Source organism: Hippopotamus amphibius, chromosome 1 (assembly GCF_030028045.1).
Source record: "Hippopotamus amphibius kiboko isolate mHipAmp2 chromosome 1, mHipAmp2.hap2, whole genome shotgun sequence".
Classification (NCBI taxonomy): Eukaryota; Metazoa; Chordata; class Mammalia; order Artiodactyla; family Hippopotamidae; genus Hippopotamus; species Hippopotamus amphibius.
In genome coordinates this window covers 178,446,762-178,468,937 of record NC_080186.1, presented here as the reverse complement: position 1 = coordinate 178,468,937, position 22,176 = coordinate 178,446,762, and the positions used below count along the sequence as shown (strand labels likewise).

Here is a 22,176-nt window from a genome sequence, read left to right as displayed (position 1 = left end):
GCAACAAGAGAAGCCACTGCAGTGAGAAGCCCACACACCACAACAAAGAGTAGACCCCGCTCACCACAACTGGACAAAGCCCTGCGTGCAGCAACGAAGACCCAATGCAGCCAAATAAATAAATATTTTTAAAAAATTATAGCTATACTTTGACCTATTAAGTGCTTGTATTTTCAATTAATACAGCAACCTTAGGAGCTAGGTACAATGATCATTTCCATTTCATAGATGAGAAAACTGAATCATATAAGAAAAGGCAAATAATTCATAAAAGAAATGGACTTCTTTTGACTTCAGGAGTATGCTGATTAGATAAGAGTGAGATCTTTCAACTGGAATATTCTAGGATGAGTTTGTAGAATATTTGTAGATGTGTTTATTGGTGGGTGACTGGGCGGTGAGCTTTAGGATTCAGATGGCCATAGGTTTAGGAAGTGGTGAGGAGGGAATTCTAAGAGTGAAAGCTGAGTGAACAAAAGTGTGTTTCAGAGGAGTATTCGAATGGAATCATCAGGGTTGATATAAATAAACTTAAAACCAGATAAATGGGAAAGACTTCATTGTGAGACAATAAGGAACGGAGGGGTTTGGGGTTTACAGTGTTGTGCATTTTCTGCCCAAAATATCCATATTTTGTTAAAAATGCAAAGGAAATTAATTTTAAAAAGTAAATAGTGAGAACAAAACTATGTTCTTCAAACCCTGTCGGAGAAATATAGTTGAAAATATAGATGGGGAAGTATTGTGGAGGGCTTTAAAAAATAATCCGGAGTCTTTTTTCAAATAGGTAAGATATTTGGTACAATACATTCTGAATGATTTTCTTATTTCTTCTATAATGGTAATATTTGGTATGAGGATATAACATTCGATTGCTTATTTCCAGATAATCTCTCAATAAAAAATGCCCGAAGAGTGTGAGAGGTCTAAGATTGACTCACATCTAATTGTAAATTGACATTCCAAAGGCTAGGCATCCTGCCAAATCAATTTTCATTATCTATTGCTTCATAACACATCTTTCCAAAACTTGATGGCTTAAAACAGCCATCCTCACCCATTATCCCTGGTGGTTTCTGTGGGTCTCAGCTGGAAGACTGACACATAGCTATAGCTATTGGTTGGCATGCCCATATGGGGCCTCTTCATTTAGCCTAGGATTCCTTACAATGTGGTGGCTGGGTTCCAAGAGCAAGCGTCTCAAGCCAGAGGGTGAGCCAATCTGAGGTCATTTTGATTTTTATTACCTAGCCTCAGAAGTCATTGAGCACCACTTCCTCTGCATATTATTGACTGAGGCAGTTACTAAGATCCACCCAGGTTTAAGGAGAAGGGAACATAGACCTTGCAGTTCACTGGAGGATTGCCATCATATTTTAATAGACACGTGCAGGAAAGCATATGTGTTCGTGTGTGTGTATCACCATGCTTAGAAAATACAATCTGCCATTCCATCTGAGGGTTCTAAAAATTGCCAGGGCCTGGCAAACCAGGTAGGAAGCAATGAGTCACACTTGTCTCCTGAAGATATTCTATTAAGCATGACAGGGACTAGGGCAACTCATGAAAGGGTAGACTTTATTTTGGTTTTCTTTATCCTGCACATTTTGGTGAGTGTTCTGAGAAAATGGGAATTTACTTTGTGGAACATGACTGGAAACAGATCTAAAAATAAAATAAGTATGTCAAGGATGAAATAACCGTCAAGAATGGCATTACAATTGTTTGTAAATCTCATGAGATTTGGGCATGAAGATTAGTTGCCTGGCACAAAGACAACTCTGGAGGTTGGTGGATGTTTTAGAATGATGTTATTTATTGTTCAGATGGAAACTACCTCATAAGTGCTGGGTACCCTGTCTGGAGGCTATCCACTAGTTGCCTAATATTAGGGAGGATTCTCAGACTCATTGGCACAGTAGCTGTAATCAATTTAGGCATTTAACCCAGGCATTCCAGGGATATGTTGGAAGTTTCAAAGTTTATCCTGCCGTTGGTTATTGATCTAACGTGACACATTAAATATCTGTTATAGACCAAGCACTGTATACCACGATGAAAGTACAGAAATGAACAGGGTCCCCTCTGTCCAGTATTGTATCTACTGAAAGAAAAAGATATGAAAAAAGATCATTTCGCTACAGGATGGAAAGTGCCCTGATAAAAGGTAAAAGAAAGGGAGATCTGTGGGGTAGAGGTCATTTCCATCATGATCCGGGCACAGTGGAACTGAAACATGTCCTGCTTGAATCCAAGCCCCTGGTCTTTCCACCCTATTAGGTTGGTCTACTGTTGTCCTCAGTCTCTCAAAAGTCTTCTCTAAAATAAAAGAACAATGTTTTTACCTTTTTTGCCACGGAAAATGAAAGGTTCAGTTGTTGAAACAGTTTAAAAATCGATGGACTCTGCAAAGCTAAATAAGAACAAGACAGATAAGTTGATTCCACTCCTGTGCTTGGTGGAAATATATTTTCTTATTGAAGGAGGTCTAATTTTTTACTGTTTAAATTTTAAGTCAATAGAATAGCAGCACACATCACTACACAACAGCATTAAGAACATTTTGCTAATTTAGGGAAATGAAGAACAGGGTGTTTCTTTTTGGTTAAAAATGAAGTTTAATTTTTGTTTGTCTTCCTGATGATTTACATTTCTTTGAGAATTTCAGCTACAGTTCACATTAGTGTTTCAAGCTGAGCATATGTGTTTCAGGTACTGGTTAACACACTACCTTCAGTTCTGGGATTCCTGTCATCTTGATGAATCAAAATACAAAAATGTATTTTAAATTGATGTTCACAAAATTATCTTCATCTTGAAATATAACATGCATAACAACTCTCAATCTGGTATTAAGGTATTTATCTTTTGCTCTCCCTTATTTTGTCCTTTTAAAAATATTTGGACAATCTAGTCCTATGTCTAACATAGAATCCATATGTTATTTATATTAAAACCAGGTTCTAATAATGTCATTTTCTGAAGAGAAAAGTCCCAGTAAACATCCTGGATTAGAATCTTGGCTCTACCATTTCCTAGCAATATGACCTTAAATTATTTAGCCTCTTTGGGCATCAGTTTTATCTTTTGTAAAATAGGGATAATAGTAAAACCCACTTTATAGGGTTATTATAAGAATAAATAACTAAGCTTTGTATTTTAATAAAGAATAAAAATTAAGTTCATTAGCCTGATTTTCAAGGCTTTTTACTAATTTAAAACACTTTCTGAAATTTATCTTCTGCCTTAAAAAAATGTGTGCTTCAATTAACCTGGAACATGACTAATTTTCTGAATATTGGTTATGAGCTCCAACTTTCACACCTTTGCACATGCTACTCTTTAACACTTCTATCTACTTTACCCTTATCAGAATCTATTAATATTTGATATAACGTAGTCCATTCCATCCATAAATTTTCAAAGTATAGGAATGTCCAGCACAATACAAACTTTATTGCTGCTGCACAGGCTTAGTCTGAGGCTATGGATTTGGGGCGCTGGTCCTTAGACTAACTAACCAAAAGGCAACAAGCGAGACGGAATTGGGTTCTGAATTTGCCTACCGAGAGGTACCTCAAAACTGATAAAAGTTTCCCCTTATCCGTATGATAGTAATTATGTCCTCCTTCTCTACTCAAAAGCACGTCTGTGATTCATAGTTGATTTATTTGATCTAGGATCATCAGCTATACTTCTGTAAACACTTTGTTGAAATATGATTGACTTAGAAAAAGATATACATATTCAGTGTATACAACTTGATGATTTTAGTGCTATGTGTGTATTTGTGAAACTGTCACTGCGACCTATGCCATAAACATATTCATCGCCTCCAAAAGTTTCCTCCTGCCCTTTTTATTTACTGTTATTTTTTGTGTGATTAGAACACTTAATATCTACCCTCTCAGCACATTTTTAAGAGATACCTTCACTCTTACGTTCATTTCAGCTAGTGTTTTTGTTCCATATCTAAGACATGATTTTCAGAAAACACAGGACTGTAAGAATGTTTTCCTCTCAATAGAATATAAACAAACAATAAGTCTCAATAGCAAATATTCTATTAATTTAACAAGGCCTCATTTCCCACCCTCTCCCCAGCTGGATCCTTTGAGATCCAGCACAGGTTCTTGATTCCCCGCCTTTGCACTCCTCTCTTGCCTCTAAATGCTCATGGCACTTTGTGCCTGTGTCGCTATGGCCGTCTGGTCTTTTTGAGTCCTAACTTATGTGTACACTTGACTTCTCTCACTAAGAAACAGTGAGTAGCTAGAGAGGGGTTTGCCTCATATTCCTGTTTTCCACAAGTATCTTGTCAGTAGGTGTTTTTAAATAAATATTTTATTTTATACTTATTCTGTAATTATTGATAATACTTTTATGCTAATTCTATAGTGACTGATTCAGTGTTAAAGTTTTTTAGAAAGTTATACTTTTTTCAGAAATCTTCAGACTTTTGAGACGTAGCCAATAATACCTAGAATTCTTAGCAGCTACAATTGATGCTTAAACTGTATTAGGGGGAGTTTGAAGACACCTCTGTGCTCACATCACTATATAGCTGCTTCTAGATCTGTGAGCTACCCAGGTTCCAGTTTGTGTAATTGTAAAATTGGAGAAGGAAGAATTGTGAAATGATTTGGTGAAGGCAGAACAGGACCTTGACTATAAATTCAAGTTCCTGGCTCATAATGAACATTCAATAATGATTAGGTAGTAGTGTTATTACTGTGAATAAAAATGAGTATATATGTATGTATGTATTCATAATTATTCATCACAGTTCTGATGTATAGTAGTGCACCATGAAGAAAGCTTCTCTGATCCTCATCTGTTATATATATTTTGTATTCTTTAGGTTTCATCTAGTAGTATTCCAAACTATTCCAATACCAATCTGATAATAGTATTGTATGTTTCCTTTTTATAGCAAGTCCTTGATGAGCAGAGAATGTATGTGTATCCATATACTCCTCTTCCTTCACCTGTCACAATCATTGTGTGAAAGACTCTATAAATATTTTTATAAATGGATATAATCCTAGATCGATTTATAACAATAGATAATATATCTCTATTTCACAGTGTTTTCAGAACTCTCTATGCATTATAAATTATCTACACATTATAAAGTGAAGTGTGAATTGATTTTTATTTAGTTAATTTAACAAATGCAGTAATTGCTTTTTGGGAGGATTAGGGTACAATCAAATAGTTTGTGTTCATTTTTTGTTTGTTTTCTGATTTATCTGTATAATTACTTCCTTTTGTGCCATAATCACATGCATAGTCTAAGTGTCTTGGGTATATAACTAATGTTGGTTGCTTCCAACTTTCATGATTATAGAAATTGCTATATAATATTTGAGTAAGAGTAATTTTAAAAAGTAAACTCATAGAGATTAGTAATGTTGCAAATTACATAAGAAGTGTTTTAAATCAATTATCTTGAGTTTTTAAAACAACAAAATAAAGTAAAAGTTTTAGAATGGTATCTTCTTTAAGAGATATGCTAAATAAAACAGCTTTGCAAGAGTAGCTTATGTTTCCATTTGATGTGTTTAAGAGAAAAGTCTTAGGATTGCTGTCATAGTCTATTTCTTATGCAGTACAACAGCTTGAATCTTTATATGGTATTTTGGACGTCTATCACTTTCATCATCAAAGTGTCTGAGAAGATAAACTAGCATAACCAAGGCATTATACTATGTTATAGTTTTAACATACATAATGATGAAGATGTCATACTACTCTTCTATCAATGTTGGTAACAAACTTACCTCAGTTGATGTCTATATGCTGCTTCCAAAACACTCTCTTTGAAACATAAATTTCAGATCAAAATACTGTACTTATTAACATCAAAAATATACTTGTATGCCTGGGGAATGAAATTCAGAATAACTCTTGGACTACAGTGGATGCTTAGTAAACTCTCTTGACTAAATTGACTGTTGATATGACCAAATTGTAAAATGCTGTATTCAGGACCAACCAGTTTTGTTTTGTTTTATTTTGACATATATTGCATCAGCCAATATATTATATTTATATGAAGTGTTTGAATCATAGTAAATAATATTTTTTTTTATATTGTGACTTTAGGACAACAGGCTTTTAGCAAATGATGGAACCATAATCTTTTGCAATGGCTTATTTCAAAAGTAATGTGACATACAACTGGTATATACATTATGTATCTTTCCTTTTTATTTACTGCTCACTCTCTCAGTGATTCACCCTTAAGAGGACCATAATTTATTGTTTAAATGAGACAATATACCTCTATATCTTAGCTAAAACTTTGGATTTTCATCATAATGGTTATTGTTTTATAAGGCGTGTGGACATATTTTGTTATATTATTAATATTTTATTGATATGTTTCCCATGTAATATTCCAGAATCTCAGTGATAAATGCTAACTTCTAAAGATATATTACTCTGTTTTTTGGAATATCATGAGATAATTAAAGGTAACCCCTTGAACAGTTACAAAAACCTGAGATATCTACTTTGTGATTTCCTTTCAAAGTTACTAACTTGAGAAATCACTTTATTCTCAAATAATCAATATGAATTCGAGATTTCCCTTTAAGAATCTTATTCTTTCGCCAATTAGTGTTCATCTTTCATATAAATACTGTAAAGCGTTCTGGGTCTGTAATACTGCTTTATCTTGACAGTGGTCCTAATTTGAAGTATTTAGCTTTGCAACTTAACTCAATGTTTCCATCATTAAAAATGTATTTCCTGTCAGAATTTAATATTTTGTAAGTACTTTTTTCCTCAGATCTTTTTTTAAAGGACTTTTATTGAGATATAATTGACATACAATAAACTGTATATTTAGAGTGTACAATTTGATTTTTTTATTAGTAATGTATCCTCACATCTTTATTGGAGTATAATTTTTACAATGTGCAGTTTCCTCTGTACAGCAAAGTGAACTGGCTGTATTTGCACCTATATCCTCATATCCCCTCCCTCAGAACATTTTTAAAGTTGAGATCCTCATAGCAGGGTCAAAGATTGGCAGCTGTTGTGAAAATATAAGAGGTTTCTCGTCGGTGTTAAGGATGACGTTGTTCTCAAGTGTCAGCAATTACTTGGCTTTGCTGAACTGGCCATTGAAATATAGAAAAGTCTCATGACTTGTACTTTTATCTGTCTATTTACCTATCACATAATAGACATAACAGATATCCCACTTTTTTATCTCGTCTTTTTTTTTTTTTTAATCCATTGGCCACTGTAACTGACTAAGGCTGTAGTCTAATTTATGCTCGTGAGATGTGAGAAGGCACCTGCTGAAGCTTTTGGGAAAGTTTCTTCTTTCTTCCTACATATGGTACCTGTACTTAATCTGGACACTGAGGTAACCAGAGTGTGCCTGAGGGTGAATTAGTAAAGCACTTGAAAGTGAGAAATGCATGATTTTCATTAAACCAGGGCCTAATTATGCTGAAAAGCCTAGATACTTAGCCATATTTGATTTAAAATTTTATAAAATTTTTAAATAAAATTTCACAAATACAGTTTCTATCCCCTGGATAAAGCTTCCTAATCCCACTTTCCTTTCTCTTTTTCTCTGTACCTACATATAAATGAAATCCTGAATTTGGTACTTATTATTATAATGTATTTTCTATATTTTCTCCATATGTACAAATGTATACATAATATGCATAATTTTTTTGAATTCTGTCTGATTTGTGTCATATGTGCTTATTGTGCAAATAATTTTTATATAAGTTTATTTCTTAAAACTTCTGGTTATAGTTTATACATTTTTACTGCTGGAAATTATTCCATTATAGAATATAAAGGGCATTCCATTATAAAGATATACAACAATTTATTTATATACTCACCCATTGTTTGGCAGTTATTGTTTTTCAAGTTTTGTTATTAAGGATATTAAAATGTATTTAATTAATTTTTAATCACTATTTCCTCAATTACAAATATTCAATAGCCATTTGGGTTTTCACATTTATTAAAATTTTTGTTTACATAATTTACATTTTTCTACTGGATTATTCATCTTTTTAGTATTGATTTATAGATTTTGTTTACTGTATTTGAGTACTAGTACTTTATAAGATATATCCTTTGAAAATATCTATTTCTCTTCTTTTGGTTGTTTTGAACATTGTTTATAGTATCTCTTGTAATTTTTAGTCAAATTTATCATTTTACTTTATACTTTGTGCTTTTTGATTGAGTAAGAAATCCATTTATATTTCAAGGTCATAATTATACTATATTTTTCTAAAATTGCTGAAATTTTGCCTTTCATGTTTGAGAAATCAACATAGATAGATGTAGATATAATAAGTCTCAAAGCAATGTATATCTTATCAAATTATTCACTTTTCTCTAGGTGAAATCTGAATTACTCAGAAATTTTTAAAAATGTGTTATTTGGAATTAGGTATGCGTAACGGATGTGTATATACTACATCACTCATATGATTAAAAGACAGAGTGGTAAAAAAAATCATTTTTATTATCTGAAAATCTTCACTCCATTTTCTTTCCCATTTCCCTGGGCTAGTCCTAGAATAATGGTTTAAACTGGGGGAAGCTTCCACAGTTTCAATTCTGTTACTGTGTTCTCAGAGTTATATTTTTGCACTGTACTTAGCTTTCCAAATCTCAGGCCCCAAGAAGAGCTAGTCTCTTTGGTATTGGGACCTGTCCTCTGCTTTGCCCAAATTCCATAAATAAGGATGTTTAGCCTCAGGCAGTATACTTCTACAGTCTAATCCCAGATGTGCCTGTCATGTATCACAGGCCCATTTTAGCACCTTGAACAGCTATGCTGCAAAGACAGGTGAAAAAGCAGTTCCTTCCTATTTAATGTCTAGATTTGTGGGGGAGGAGGTTTTCTCTATTGCTGTCCATCTGTTTGCTAGTGCCAGTTGAATAAATTCCCTTGCATTACAAAGGTAACTGCTTCAAAATTCAACTGCCTTAAAATATTCTCTTTCAAAGCTGTACTCCCCATTTACTTAAGCCATGAGTGTTTGATATGGCAACATGAGTTTTTAGTTTTGAGGTGATATCAACTATGGTTTATGTATATCTTAAAGTGAACAAAAAAGTTTCAATATATATATTATTTGATTTGATTCTTTTAAAAAATATACTATTTTGCGTTCTAAAATGCTTATAGTAAGCGAAATTCTTCTATTGCATTATTCAGCGAAGTATGTATATACTGTTACTTCCATACAGTCTTAAATTCTTGTTACTATTAGTATGAATACATGTATTTTTTGAATTGAACACTGAGGTGGCATGATCATATTTTGATCCTGAAAGCTTACATTTTCATTTTATTGAAGTAATACATTAAAGATCGCACTGTACTGTTTTCTGAAATAAATTCTTGTTGGAGAAAGATATATGAGCATTATATATACTTTGTGAAGATTGTGGAAAAAGCATCCAGTTAGCATGTTAGCAGAGATTGATGGGCATATAATGCTGTTATTTACCCATGAATTTACACGTAGGGCATGGATATAATACATCTTGCCCATGTCTAAATACAGCAAAGGAAATTAGTAATTAAGCATGAATTTTAAAACAAGGATCACATTTTGTTGTTTAATTGCTGGTTTTCTGAGTAATCACAAAATGCACAATTAAAGTTAGTATTGGTATTTTGTAAATGAGAAATATTAGATTATATAGTTGGATTTTATCATTGTCTTTTTGGTAGCATTTAAGTTGAAATTGGTTTAAACTTGAAAGTTTATAAATTTTTTCTCTATTTTCTTCTTTCTCTTAAATCTTAGAATATAAATCTTAAATTGTTCTATGAAAGGTCATGCTTTTTTTTCCCCAATAATTCTGTAAGCATACTACTAAACTTCATGATTTAAATCCCCCAAAGATATTTCCAAATTATTTATGCGAAAGCTATTTAAACCATGCATTTACCTTCCATTTAGGACAAAATAAACAAACATAATCCAAAATTTGAATATTTTATTCAATTCATATGCTTGCTTTATATGTATGGTCTACTATGTAATTAAATTCAGCTCTTAAAATATACTTATATTGTAGGCTTTTCTGGGGTTCCTTTTGCAGTTCCAACAGCGTAGTGATAAGCTGTACTTGATAAATGCTTTTACTTTAAGGCAGTAGTATATCATTTAGGTGATAGCTGTTAAAAATGAGACTGAACCCTGCATTTTAAGTCTTTGTATCCAAATAAATGATTCATTTAAGTAATCTGGACTGAGAATCAATAGCCCTCTGCCACTTAGCCTAAGAGGTGAGATTTAATTAAGTTTGTGCAGCCAATAAACAAATCTCCTTTGATTCTTAGATTCTAGTGCTATGAAGATGAGTAAGAGTTTATATTACTTCCCTGGAGGAACTTTTAGTGCAACTAGTTGCATACTGATTAGAATTTGAATGGAGCTTTCCCTAGCAAAGTACTTTCACACAAGGATTCAACTGATGGATATTTGTAGCTGCTGGGTTATGGGTCCATGTTTGATTCTTAGATAAATCTGGTGGTTTCATCCAGAGACATCTTTTTCTTCTATAACCAAACTGTGACCCTGTGCATGTGACATACTGTATAAATGTATGATGTTGATCATAAGGGAGACAAGATAATGTGACATGCTCAGTGTAAAACCCATTATGATTCGTGAAAAACCTATTCAACATTCAGTTCTTATACTGTGGACATTTTTGCATCTTGTCATTGGAAGGATAAACAGATACTCAAGGCGGAGTTATCAAAATAGATTGTGGATATTGATTAATTCTGCAAAGGCCAAAAATGTAAATGCACCTTTGTCAAGAATTCAGGTTTGGAACTCTTTCCTCTAACAAATTCAGATCATCTTCTGTTATTTCCCAATAGCTGATTCCAAGTACACAGTTTAGACATTGTCCTTCTAGAATGGGTAATGATATTCTGGATAATTGAAATACAACTTAATGACTTACTCCAATATTTACCAGATAATTTTCAAACCTTTTTCATTTTGCTCTTAGCCTAGTCTGAGACTGTGTCTAAAATACATGAGGGGAATGAAGGAAGGACTTCATTCAGCTTTTATTTTGCAGAAGAGTTCTGTTGCTGAGTAAGACCACAAGTTATGGCTAGAATGGTTTGGTAACAGTTTTTTCCACTGTGCAAAGCCAGATGTTCTCTGCCAAACAGCGCAACAGAATCTATACTGTCAAAGTGGAAAAATGGAAAAAAGTGGTGGCAATTATGAAGCTGGGGAATTCTGGCAGCACACTTAGAATTTGGCACTTGCGCTTCACTTTGAGGAAAAACGTATGGGCACCAATTGTAGCAGCTCAGTCTACAGTTTGGTCTGTATTGCCTGGAGAATATTTGACCCAGATTAATGACAAAGCTTAGGTGCTTGGTTCAGAATTCTTCTCTTTTTTAAAAATTTTATTGGAGTGGAGTTGATTTACAATGTTGTGTTAGTTTCAGCTGTACGGCAAAGTGAATCAGTTATACATATACATGTACTTGTATCCAGTCTTTCTTTAGATTCTTTCCCCATATAGGCCATTGCAGAGTATTGAGTAGAGTTCCCTGTGCTATATAGCAGGTTTTTATTAGTTATCTATTTTATATATACTAGTGTGTATATGTGAATACCAATCTCCCAATTTATCCCTCCCTCCCCTTATCCCCTGGTAACCATAAGTTTGTTTTCAACTTCTATGACTCTACTTCTGTTTTGTAAATAAGTTCATTTGTACCCTTTCTTTTCTTCATTCAGAGTGTTCTGAGAACCTCTTATCAGTAAAGATTTTGACGTGCATTGTTGCTGCAGTGCTCTTCCAATTTAATAATGGAAATGATAGCAAACACTTATTATGTGCTTTAAAAAGTCTTAAATCCTTTTCATGTGTTAGTTCATTTAATTTTCACATTATTCCTATGAATCAAGTTGGTCCATGAACAACATGGGTTTGAACTGTGTGGATCCATTTATATGCAGATTTTTTTCAATAAAAAAGTACTACAGTACTCCATGATCTGCGGTTGGTTGACCACAGATTCAGCACCGAGAAAACAGAGTGAAGACTGTAAGGTTATATTGATTTTTGACTACAAGGGGGTGGATGCCCCAAACCTCCCAGTTGTTCAAGGATCAACTGTACTTTTTTTTTGCTTCCCTTTCAGGGTTGAGAAAAAAGAGAAAGTAGTAAGTACCTTGCCTGGGACCACACAGCTAGCAAGTGTGACTATGGCCACCATACTTTTACCACCATTCTCCAGTGTCTCGGTGGCAAGAAGGAAACAGTAGCATTCAATGGAAAAACCTCTGTTTCTTTCTGTATGTCCTTAAGGCTCTTTTTTTTTAGTGTTTTTTTGGGGGTAAACATTTTTGGGGGAGGAGGGGAAAACAAATGCATTAATTTCCATCAGAAGCATTAACATAGAGAGGCTAATTTTTTTATCGTTTCTTTGCTTTTCCACTGCAGCATTATAACTTTATGAATCTCTGATTTTTGACAGCATCGTTAGGAGTATTCATGTAGATTTAATGTCAAATGTGGTTGGAACATTTGATTGCTCTCATTTTTGACTGTTAACTTTGTTAAATGTTTGAAACATAAATTTTTTCAATATTAAGTAACAAATAGTGCTTGCATAATTTTATTCATTAGGCTTTTTAAATTAGTGTTTTGCCAACAACCCAAAACCTATGGGATGCAGCAAAAGCAGTTCTAAGAGGGAAGTTTATAGCAATACAGTCCTACCTTAAGAAACAAGAAAATGATCGAATAAACAACCTAACCTTACACCTAAAACAACTAGAGAAACAAGAACAAAGAAACCCCAAAGTGAGCAGAAGGAAAGAAATCATAAAGATCAGAGCAGAAATAAATGAAAAAGAAAGGAAAGAAACCATAAGAAAAATAAATAAAACTAAAAGCTGGTTCTTTGAGAAGATTAACAAAATTGATAAACCATTAGCCAGACTCATCAAGAAAAAAAGGGAGAAGATGCAAATCAACAGAATTAGAAATGAAAAAGGAGAAGTCACAACGGACACCTCAGAAATACAAAAGATCATGAGAGACTACTACAAGCAACTCTATGCCAATCAATTGGATAACCTGGAAGAAATGGATACATTCTTAGAAAAATACAATCTTCCAAGACTGAACCAGGAAGAAATAGAAACCATGAACAGACCAATCACAAGTACGGAAATTGAGGCAGTGATTCAAAATCTCCCAACACACAAAAGCCCAGGACCAGATGGGTTCACGGGCGAATTCTATCAAACATTTCGAGAAGAGTTAACACCTATCCTTCTCAAACTCTTCCAAAATATTGCAGAAGGCGGAACACTCCCAAACTCATTCTACGAGGCTACCATCACCCTGATACCAAAATCAGGCAAAGATGTCACAAAAAAAGAAAACTACAGACCAATATCCCTGATGAATATAGATGCAAAAATCCTCAACAAAATGCTAGCTAACAGACTCCAACAGCACATTAAAAAAATCATCCACCGTGATCAAGTGGGGTTTATCCCTGGGATGCAAGGATTCTTCAATATACACAAATCAATCAACGTGATACATCATATCAACAAATTGAAGGATAAAAACCATATGATCATTTCAATAGATGCAGAAAAAGCTTTTGACAAAGTTCAACATCCATTTATGATAAAAGCTCTCCAGAAAATGGGCATAGAAGGAAATTACCTCAACATAATCAAAGCCATATATGAGAAACCAAAAGCCAACATCGTTCTCAATGGGGAAAACCTGGAAGAATTCCCTCTAAGAACAGGAACAAGACAAGGGTGTCCACTCTCACCACTATTATTCAACATAGTTTTGGAAGTTTTAGCCACAGCAATCAGAGAAGAAAAAGAAATCAAAGGAATCCAAATTGGAAAAGAAGAAGTAAAATTGTCACTCTTTGCAGATGACATGATATTATATATAGAAAACCCTAAAGACTCTACCAGAAAACTGCTAGCACTCATGGATGAGTTTAGTAAAGTAGCAGGATACAAAATTAATGCACAGAAATCTCTTGCAGTCCTATACACGAACAACGGAAGAGCAGAAAGAGAAATTAAGGAAACTCTCCCATTCACCATTGCAAGCAAAAGAATCAAATACCTAGGAATAAACCTGCCTAAGGAGGCAAAAGATCTGTATGCAGAAAACTTTAAGACATTGATGAAGGAAATCAAAGGCGACACAAACAGATGGAGAGACATACCATGTTCCTGGATTGGAAGAATCAACATCGTGAAAATGTCTGTACTACCCAAAGCAATTTACAGATTCAATGCAATCCCGATCAAATTACCAATGGCATTTTTCACAGAACTAGAGCAAGAAATCTTAAGATTTGTATGGAAACGCAAAAGACCCCGAATAGCCAAAGCAATCTTGAGAAGGAAAAATGGAGTTGGTGGAATCAGGCTTCCTGACTTCAAACTATACTACAAGGCCATAGTGATCAAGACAGTATGGTACTGGCACAAAAAGAGAAAGGAAGATCAATGGAATAGAATAGAGAACTCAGAAGTAAGCCCAAACACATATGGGCACCTTATCTTTGACAAAGGAGGCACGAGTATACAATGGAAAAAAGACAGCCTCTTCAATGAGTGGTGCTGGGAAAACTGGACAGCAACATGTAAAAGAATGAAATTAGAACACTTCCTAACACCATACACAAAAATAAACTCCAAATGGATGAAAGACCTACATGGAAGGCCAGACACTATGAAACTCCTAGAGGAAAACATAGGCAGAACAGTCTATGACATCCATCAAAGCAACATCCTTTTTGACCCACCTCCTAGAATCATGGAAATAAAATCAAGAATAAACAAATGGGACCTCATGAAACTTAAAAGCTTTTGCACAGCAAAAGAAACCATAAACAAGACTAAAAGGCAACCCTCAGAATGGGAAAAAATAATTGCCTATGAAACAACGGACAAAGGATTAACCTCCAAAATATACAAGCAGCTCATGCAGCTTCATACCAAAAATGCAAATAACCCAATCCACAAATGGGCAGAAGAGCTAAATAGACATTTCTCCAAAGAAGACATCCAGATGGCCAACAAACACATGAAAAGATGCTCAACATCACTCATCATCAGAGAAATGCAAGTCAAAGCCCCAATGAGGTATCACCTCACACCAGTCAGAATGGCCATCATCACAAAGTCTGGAAACCACAAATGTTGGAGAGGGTGTGGAGAAAAGGGAACTCTCCTGCACTGTTGGTGGGACTGTAAGTTGGTACAGCCACTATGGAAAACAATTTGGAGGTTCCTTAAAAAACTACAAATAGAACTACCCTATGATCCAGTCATCCCACTCCTGGGCATATACCCAAAGAATACCATAATCCCAAAAGAAATGTGTACCATAATGTTTATTGCAGCACTACTTACAATAGCCAGGACATGGAAGCAACCTAAATGCCCATCAACAAATGAATGGATACAGAAGATGTGGCATATATATGCAATGCAATATTACTCAGCTATAAAAAGGGATGAGATGGAGCTGTATGTAATGAGGTGGATAGAACTACAATCGGTCATACAGAGTGAAGTAAGTCAGAAAGAGAAAGACAAATATTGTATGCTAACTCACATATACGGAATCTAAAAATGGTACTGATGAACTCAGTGACAAGAACAAGGATGCAGATACAGAGAATGGACTGGAGAACTCGAGGTATGGGAGGGGGCGGGGGGTGAAGGGGAAACTGAGACGCAGCGAGAGAGTAACACAGACATATATATACTACCAACTGTAAAATAGTCAGTGGGAAGTTGTTGTATAACAAAGGGAGCCCAACTCGAGGATGGAAGATGCCTTAGAGGACTGGGGCGGGGAGGGTGGGGGGGACTCATGGGGGGGGGAGTCAAGGAAGGGAGGGAATATGGGGATATGTGTATAAAAACAGATGATTGAAGCTGGTGTACCCCCCAAAAAAAAATTTTAAAAAAAATTAGTGTTTTGCTTCTAAACGTTGCAATTCATTATTAACAGAAATGTTTCCTATACTCTGCCTGTATGTAATAAAAATGTGGGTAGGGATTCTGGGTGTTTCTTTTCCCTGGCAACTAGAAGTACTCCTGGCATATAATTTGTGCTCAGTGAGTATCTCATGAATTGGCATTTATTATGAATGGATGAATGATGACGTTAAATGCCTTCAGCTTATTCGTATGTATGATTTTGTTTTTCCTCTACTAAATTTTCAAGGTTCTTACTGATGAAGAAAATCAGTAATAGCATAGGAAGAAGGAGGAAGCTGAGAAATGTGTGCCCTTCCTCAACCCTGGCCCCAAGGTGGTTTCTTTTGAGCTCCTTGAGGAGAGGGGTCTTTCTCATTCATCTCAGCATTCTTACTGGCCAAGCATAGTGCTCTATGAGCAGTGAGAGAATGAGTGAATGATTGTGCAGACTGAATGACTGAAACTCCTTCTTTTTATTTATACCTAGTCTGAACAAGTCTCAAGTATAGCAACTGCAGTGTTTCAGGAACACGTTACCAAAGGCGTAAGGCAGGAATGAGGGATTACAGACTTTTGGACTGAGTGTATCTCATAGACATGGGCTCAGTACTTAGACCTCACAGGCTCTGGGCTCTGTACGCACTGACCTCTGATACTTAGAGTCCTGATATTTAGAGTCCTGAGTGTCACTGCCAGGAGATCACTTTGCCTCTGCTATAACCAACTCTGTCACTCAGATTTAGAATAGTCTTTGCTTCCATGACCTAGGGTAGTTTCTCTGAGGTCAGTTGAGCCCATTGGCACATCTTGCAACAAGCCTAGGTTTCCTGAGACAAGGCATCCCTTCAGGTATTTGCGGATAGCTCTTTCATTTCCAGAGGCTACTCTGTACCACCACACTACTGGGAAGTATTTGTATCAGTTTTTGTGACATGGTTGACTGCCCTTTTTCTTCCTGACTACTATTCCCACAGGTGGTCCTCATTTGTCTATGTTAATGGTATGTTGGGCAGAAATACTAAAACACTATTCATTAATGAATAAGTGTTAATCTCAGGAAAGTTCCCACTGACTTGCTCCAGTATTCTGTACTCAGGAAGAATAGATGCTCAGGGACCGTTCTTGAAGACCTGATTGATTGACTTATCTATCCTGCAGTTCTTATGTTTTCATTCACATTATGTAGCCCTTCATGTGCATTTCCTCCATATACATGCTTCACACGTTAACTCCTCCTCTCTTCCATTCATGCGTACATCTCCATCCGTACATCCTATTCCTTCATACTGACTAATGCTTCACCCCCCACTTCATCATCTCCTGTACCTGTTTAGTTCAGTGTGTTTTGGAAAGTCTAAAGTAAATATGCTATTTTTAAAAGTTCTCTAATTTTTTTAACAGAAGCTCCATAACCTACTCCCACCTCCCCACATGATGAAACAGGGAAAGAATGCTGCAGGCAGACAGTGACAACAGGACATCAGGAAATGCCCAAGAAGGTCAGCCCTACTTTGACATGATGTTTACAGGAATTTAGATAACACGTAATCGTATTTTAAGACACATGCAAGTCCATTATATCATTTGTTATTTGAAATATACACAAAAGTTACATTTAACAATTAGATCTCTTTGAATATTAAAATTATTAAATAATGACAATAAATAACATGATTAACAATCACACACTAGTTATCATCATATAAATTGTCATATTTTCAGTCTGTGTTACATGTTTAAATTCTGTAAAGGGAAATACGTATAATAATATTATGAAATTCAGCAATGTTTTCTTTGTAAGGCTTTAAAAATATCCTAAGGAACATTTATGGTGTTTTTTAAATCACAAAATTTAACTTCTAAGGTGCCAGAATTAATGAGTTTGTGTTAAAATATCCATGTTTTCTATGAACAAAACTAGTTTATATTTTGATAATTTATTAACTATAAGAGAGTGTTTCACTACTAAAAAAACAACAAAATTATATAAATGGTATGATTATTAAGAATCGAATATTGAGTTAATGCTCATTTTTCTCTGAAAAGTTGATTTGTGGTACATAAGACTCATTCATAATCTAGGGATAGTCTTGCCTACACTGTATGTGACCATAAGAACGACCACTACCTTTCACAGCTGTGTGTTCCTAAAGCGAGAACATGTAAAATCAGGAGCATTCTTTTGTTGCAGTTTTCTATGTTCTTACCTTAAAAGGCTGCCAATAAAGGTTTCATTGGTCTCAGTGTTTTTCTATATGTAAAAGAGTATGGGTTTATTGCTCATTCATCCCTGATGCTTCTGGAGCAATCATTTAATTTCATTGTTTCTATCTACATAGGACTCTACTTATCATTTGTGTTAAATATTAAACTAAATTTTTCCACATCTAGATATATCTGCAATATGCTGTGATCAGTCAACTAGTTAATTTGAAGATCGAATTTATTCTATCTAAAACCAAAAATAAAAGATGTCTGGATTCTGTCACATATTGGGGATATATTGACATGTTTACAATCACTATTTTTCTTTAAAAAGTTGCATGCTTTTCTCATTCATTTGGGAATACTCTATTTGAAGTGTATTCCTCTGAGTAGTATTGATTTTGTACTTGAGAGCCTATTATATAAACTTGCTGTATTAGTGTACAGTGAATTCAATAATTGTGCTTACTAAACTATTTTCATTTGTGGTATTGTAGCAGTCACACTGTTTTTAATAGTTAGGAGCTATACCATGAATTAAATCTTTATCTTTATATGCCCTAATTGGAAAACAAAAGGGAATGTTATTTGGAATTCAGCTACACTTATCTTCTTAATCAAATTCTACTTAAGACGTGAATAAATTAGAAAGTATTATGTAAATGTAAAAATATACTGAAAGGAAAGTAAGGATAAGTTGACTAAATCAGGGTAAAGAGGTTAAAAAATCTGTCTATATTGATTGGCAAGATTCATGGAGAAATACTTACGATTTCTTTTTTATTTTCCTTTCCTTCTTTATAAATAATGTGAATTCACCATTTAGCTATATGACATATCTAAGATCAGATTATATGGTGAAGATAATGTAAGATCAGAAGTGAAGATTTCTCAAATTCAAATTCTGTCTGTGATATTAATTTGCTCGTTAATATTTTGCAAGTCATTTATTTAATCTGAGTTCCCAAGACCTTCAGCTGACTAAATGGAGCAGAGAGTTAAGGACTTAGTTTCTATGTATTCTTTTTTCATGAGTTTTACAGAAAAAGCAGAGCACTGTGAGCTCAGCATTTTTTCATTGAAATAAAATCTCAATAATCTACATCCAAACAATATCTGTCTCTTTCCAGTGAAGCATTTGCAGCCTCTAGACTTCTGGTGTACTTGTCAGACCGTGATATAACCTCTCAAACTCACAATGTTTCTAGAAAAAATAGTTATAATATTTAACTTTTTCAGCAGAGTTTATTTGATTAAAAATGGTGAAGTCACTGTTGAAGTAATTATAAAGTTGACTAGTAAAAATAGTACTCTGAGATTTGCAGTGTCTTTCCATAATAATTATAGGTACTCCAAATTTTAGAATATAAGAATTTTTGCTGTGTTGAGCAAAGGAGAAAATCTAATGTATAATGTTTCTATTGAGTTTAACCACAGTGCTATTCCTGAGAATAAAAGAAAAAAATCATAGATCATAGGTCAATTGAATAGCAGTTGTTACTCAAAATAGCTTGCTATTATGTTAGCATACTATTAACAATTACATATCCAAATAAAATGGAGGTAGGAAAATTTGGGGGACTGATGAATCTCAGCAATAGGAAAATTTCTTCTAAGGGTCTAATTTAAAATATAATAAAGCAGTCTTTTTATATCTTTATCATTTTTGTCAATCTAAAAAAAAGAACAGTTTGAACTAATCTTGTAGATTATTTAATTCATTCATCCATTCCGCATTTATTGCACATGCATTTTGTACTTCACATCTCTTACTTCTATTAATAAGACAATTCTGCCCTTAATATGTTCAGAGTCTAGAAGAAGAGTTAAAAAAATAAACAAGATAAGACGGGTTAGTTGGAGGTAAATCAGAGCAAGCATACAAAGTAATAAATTGAGCTCGTGATGTAAGGATGAATAGTGACAGTAGAAAGAAGCTAAACTTAATATGGCTCAAAAACTGAAATAAATATTAATAGTCATTGGAATTTCTGTAGAAGGAATGCACAGTGAATTGGCAAGCCATGGCAAAGTCTACTGAGTTAGCAAAATGAAAAGAAGCGTAGGAGAAATACCTATGAGAACTTTTGTGAGATTGTGCACATCCAGAAGAAAACATGGAATGAAATTTATCTTAAATTTATTTGTCACAAGAATGACTTTGAATGTGATAACAGTGAAGAATTATGGCACACAGTGACAGCAAGGCTAGCGGGTGCAATGGTGAAACAGGAAGATCAGGTTCTGTTGCAGCTCTCCCCTAGATAAGTGCAGTGATTGATAACCTGCGGGGAAGCGTGCTTGTGAGATGGGGTTGCTTGATTTCGCTGTTAAGTTAAAACACTGTGGAAATTATTCTAGGGAAGTATTGTTTATATCCAGCCTTAACCGGCAAACAAGTAATTCTACGATGTAGGTCAGTGAACTTGCTATAATAGCAATGCTGTAGGTGAAGAATGCCAGAGAGCACTTCTTAGTTATGGTTGTTAGAGTGTTATCTGTGAAGGTTCTGTGCATGGAACAGGTGAATTTACATTTTCCCTCTACCTCACTGGCTACCCCTCCTTAGTGTTTTTGCTGAATCCTTCTTGCTTCCTCAACATCTAAACGTGGCCCAAATATTTAGTCTGAGCCCTTGTGCACACACCTGTGTTCACTTGCACACACTCTCTCTCCTTCTCTCTCTCCCTCTCTCCTTTTCTATCTGACACTCTCTTCCTCCCACCCTCCATTCTCTGTCCTCTCCCTCCGCACCCCCAACTCCCAGGCTGATTTCATCTAGTCCTATAGCTTTAAACACCAAGTATATGTGAGTGACTCCCAAGTTTTTATCTCTTGCCCTATACTTTTCCCTGAACCCACTCATCATCTTCATTGGATGTTTAATAGGCATCTCAGATATCGAAAGCAAAACTTAAGAATCAATACTCAGACCCAGAACTTTCTTGTTTAATTTCTTCTATGTCATAACTCCCTCCATCATCTAACCAGTTGCCTGGGCCAAACTCTTGGCATCATTTTTGCTTCCTTGCTTTCATTCACCCCCACATCCAGTCTTTCAGAACATTTTGTCAAATCTACCTCCAAAATACGTTTTAAATACCTCTTTTCACCATCGCAACTGTGCCCATCTAAGCTCTCCTCATCTTTTATTTTTTAATTAATTTTTATTGGCATATAGTTGATTTACAATGTGCTAGTTTTTGCTGTACAGCAAAGTGAATCAGTTATACATATACATATATCCACTCTTTTTTAGATTCTTTTCCCATGTAGGTCATTACAGAGTACTGAATAGAGTTTCCTGGGCTATACAGTAGGTTCTTATTAATCATCTATTCTATACACAGTGGTGCGTATATGTCAATCCCAGTGTCCTAATTTATCCTCCCCCCGTCCCCCTTGGTAACCATAAGTTTCTTTTCTACATCTCTGACTCTCTGTTTTGTAAGTAAGTTCATTTGTACCATGTTTTTAGATTCCAGATATAATCAATGTATGATATGTGTCCTTTTTCTGACTTACTTCACTCAGTATGACAATCTCTAGGTCCATTTGTGTTGCTGCAAATGGCATTATTTTGTTCTTTTTTATGGCTGATGTGTACCACATCTTCTTTAACCATTCATCTGTCGATGGACATTTAGATTAATTAGACTACCTTTACACAAATTTCTAACCAGATTCTGCTTCTTCCCTTGCCCTCCTATAATCTGTTTTGCTCACAGCAGCAAAAAAAAAAAAAGGAGTTTTGAAGAAATGTGAAAGGTACAGTGTCATCTTACATGGAAAACTTTTGCGGTTCCCCATTACTACTAGAGCACCTTGGCTATATTACCTTGTAATCCATCCACTGTGATCTTTTCTTACCCCAGAAGAGTCCCCCTGTCTGGCAGTCTTCTGTGTAAACTATACTTGGGTTCCTTGGACTCCCCAG

The 22,176-nt window shown here is 34.8% G+C and overlaps 1 protein-coding gene across 6 annotated transcripts in view; it reads left to right on the top strand.

Annotated features, from left to right (window-relative positions):
- Nucleotides 1-22,176, top strand: part of PRR16 (proline rich 16) — a 278,334-nt gene that overhangs the window by 96,240 nt on the left and 159,918 nt on the right. For 2 of the 6 annotated variants that reach the window (XM_057736786.1, XM_057736796.1), the window contains exon 2: nt 17,436-17,533. The exons of 3 other annotated variants lie outside the window; for them this stretch is intronic. In XM_057736786.1, the coding sequence (XP_057592769.1) occupies nt 17,522-17,533 (12 nt within the window). In that variant the 5' untranslated portion in view covers nt 17,436-17,521. Of the gene's footprint in view, nt 1-2,063; nt 2,168-17,435; nt 17,534-22,176 lie in introns of those variants that run through there. One more of the 6 variants, XM_057736806.1, reaches the window with a different exon arrangement.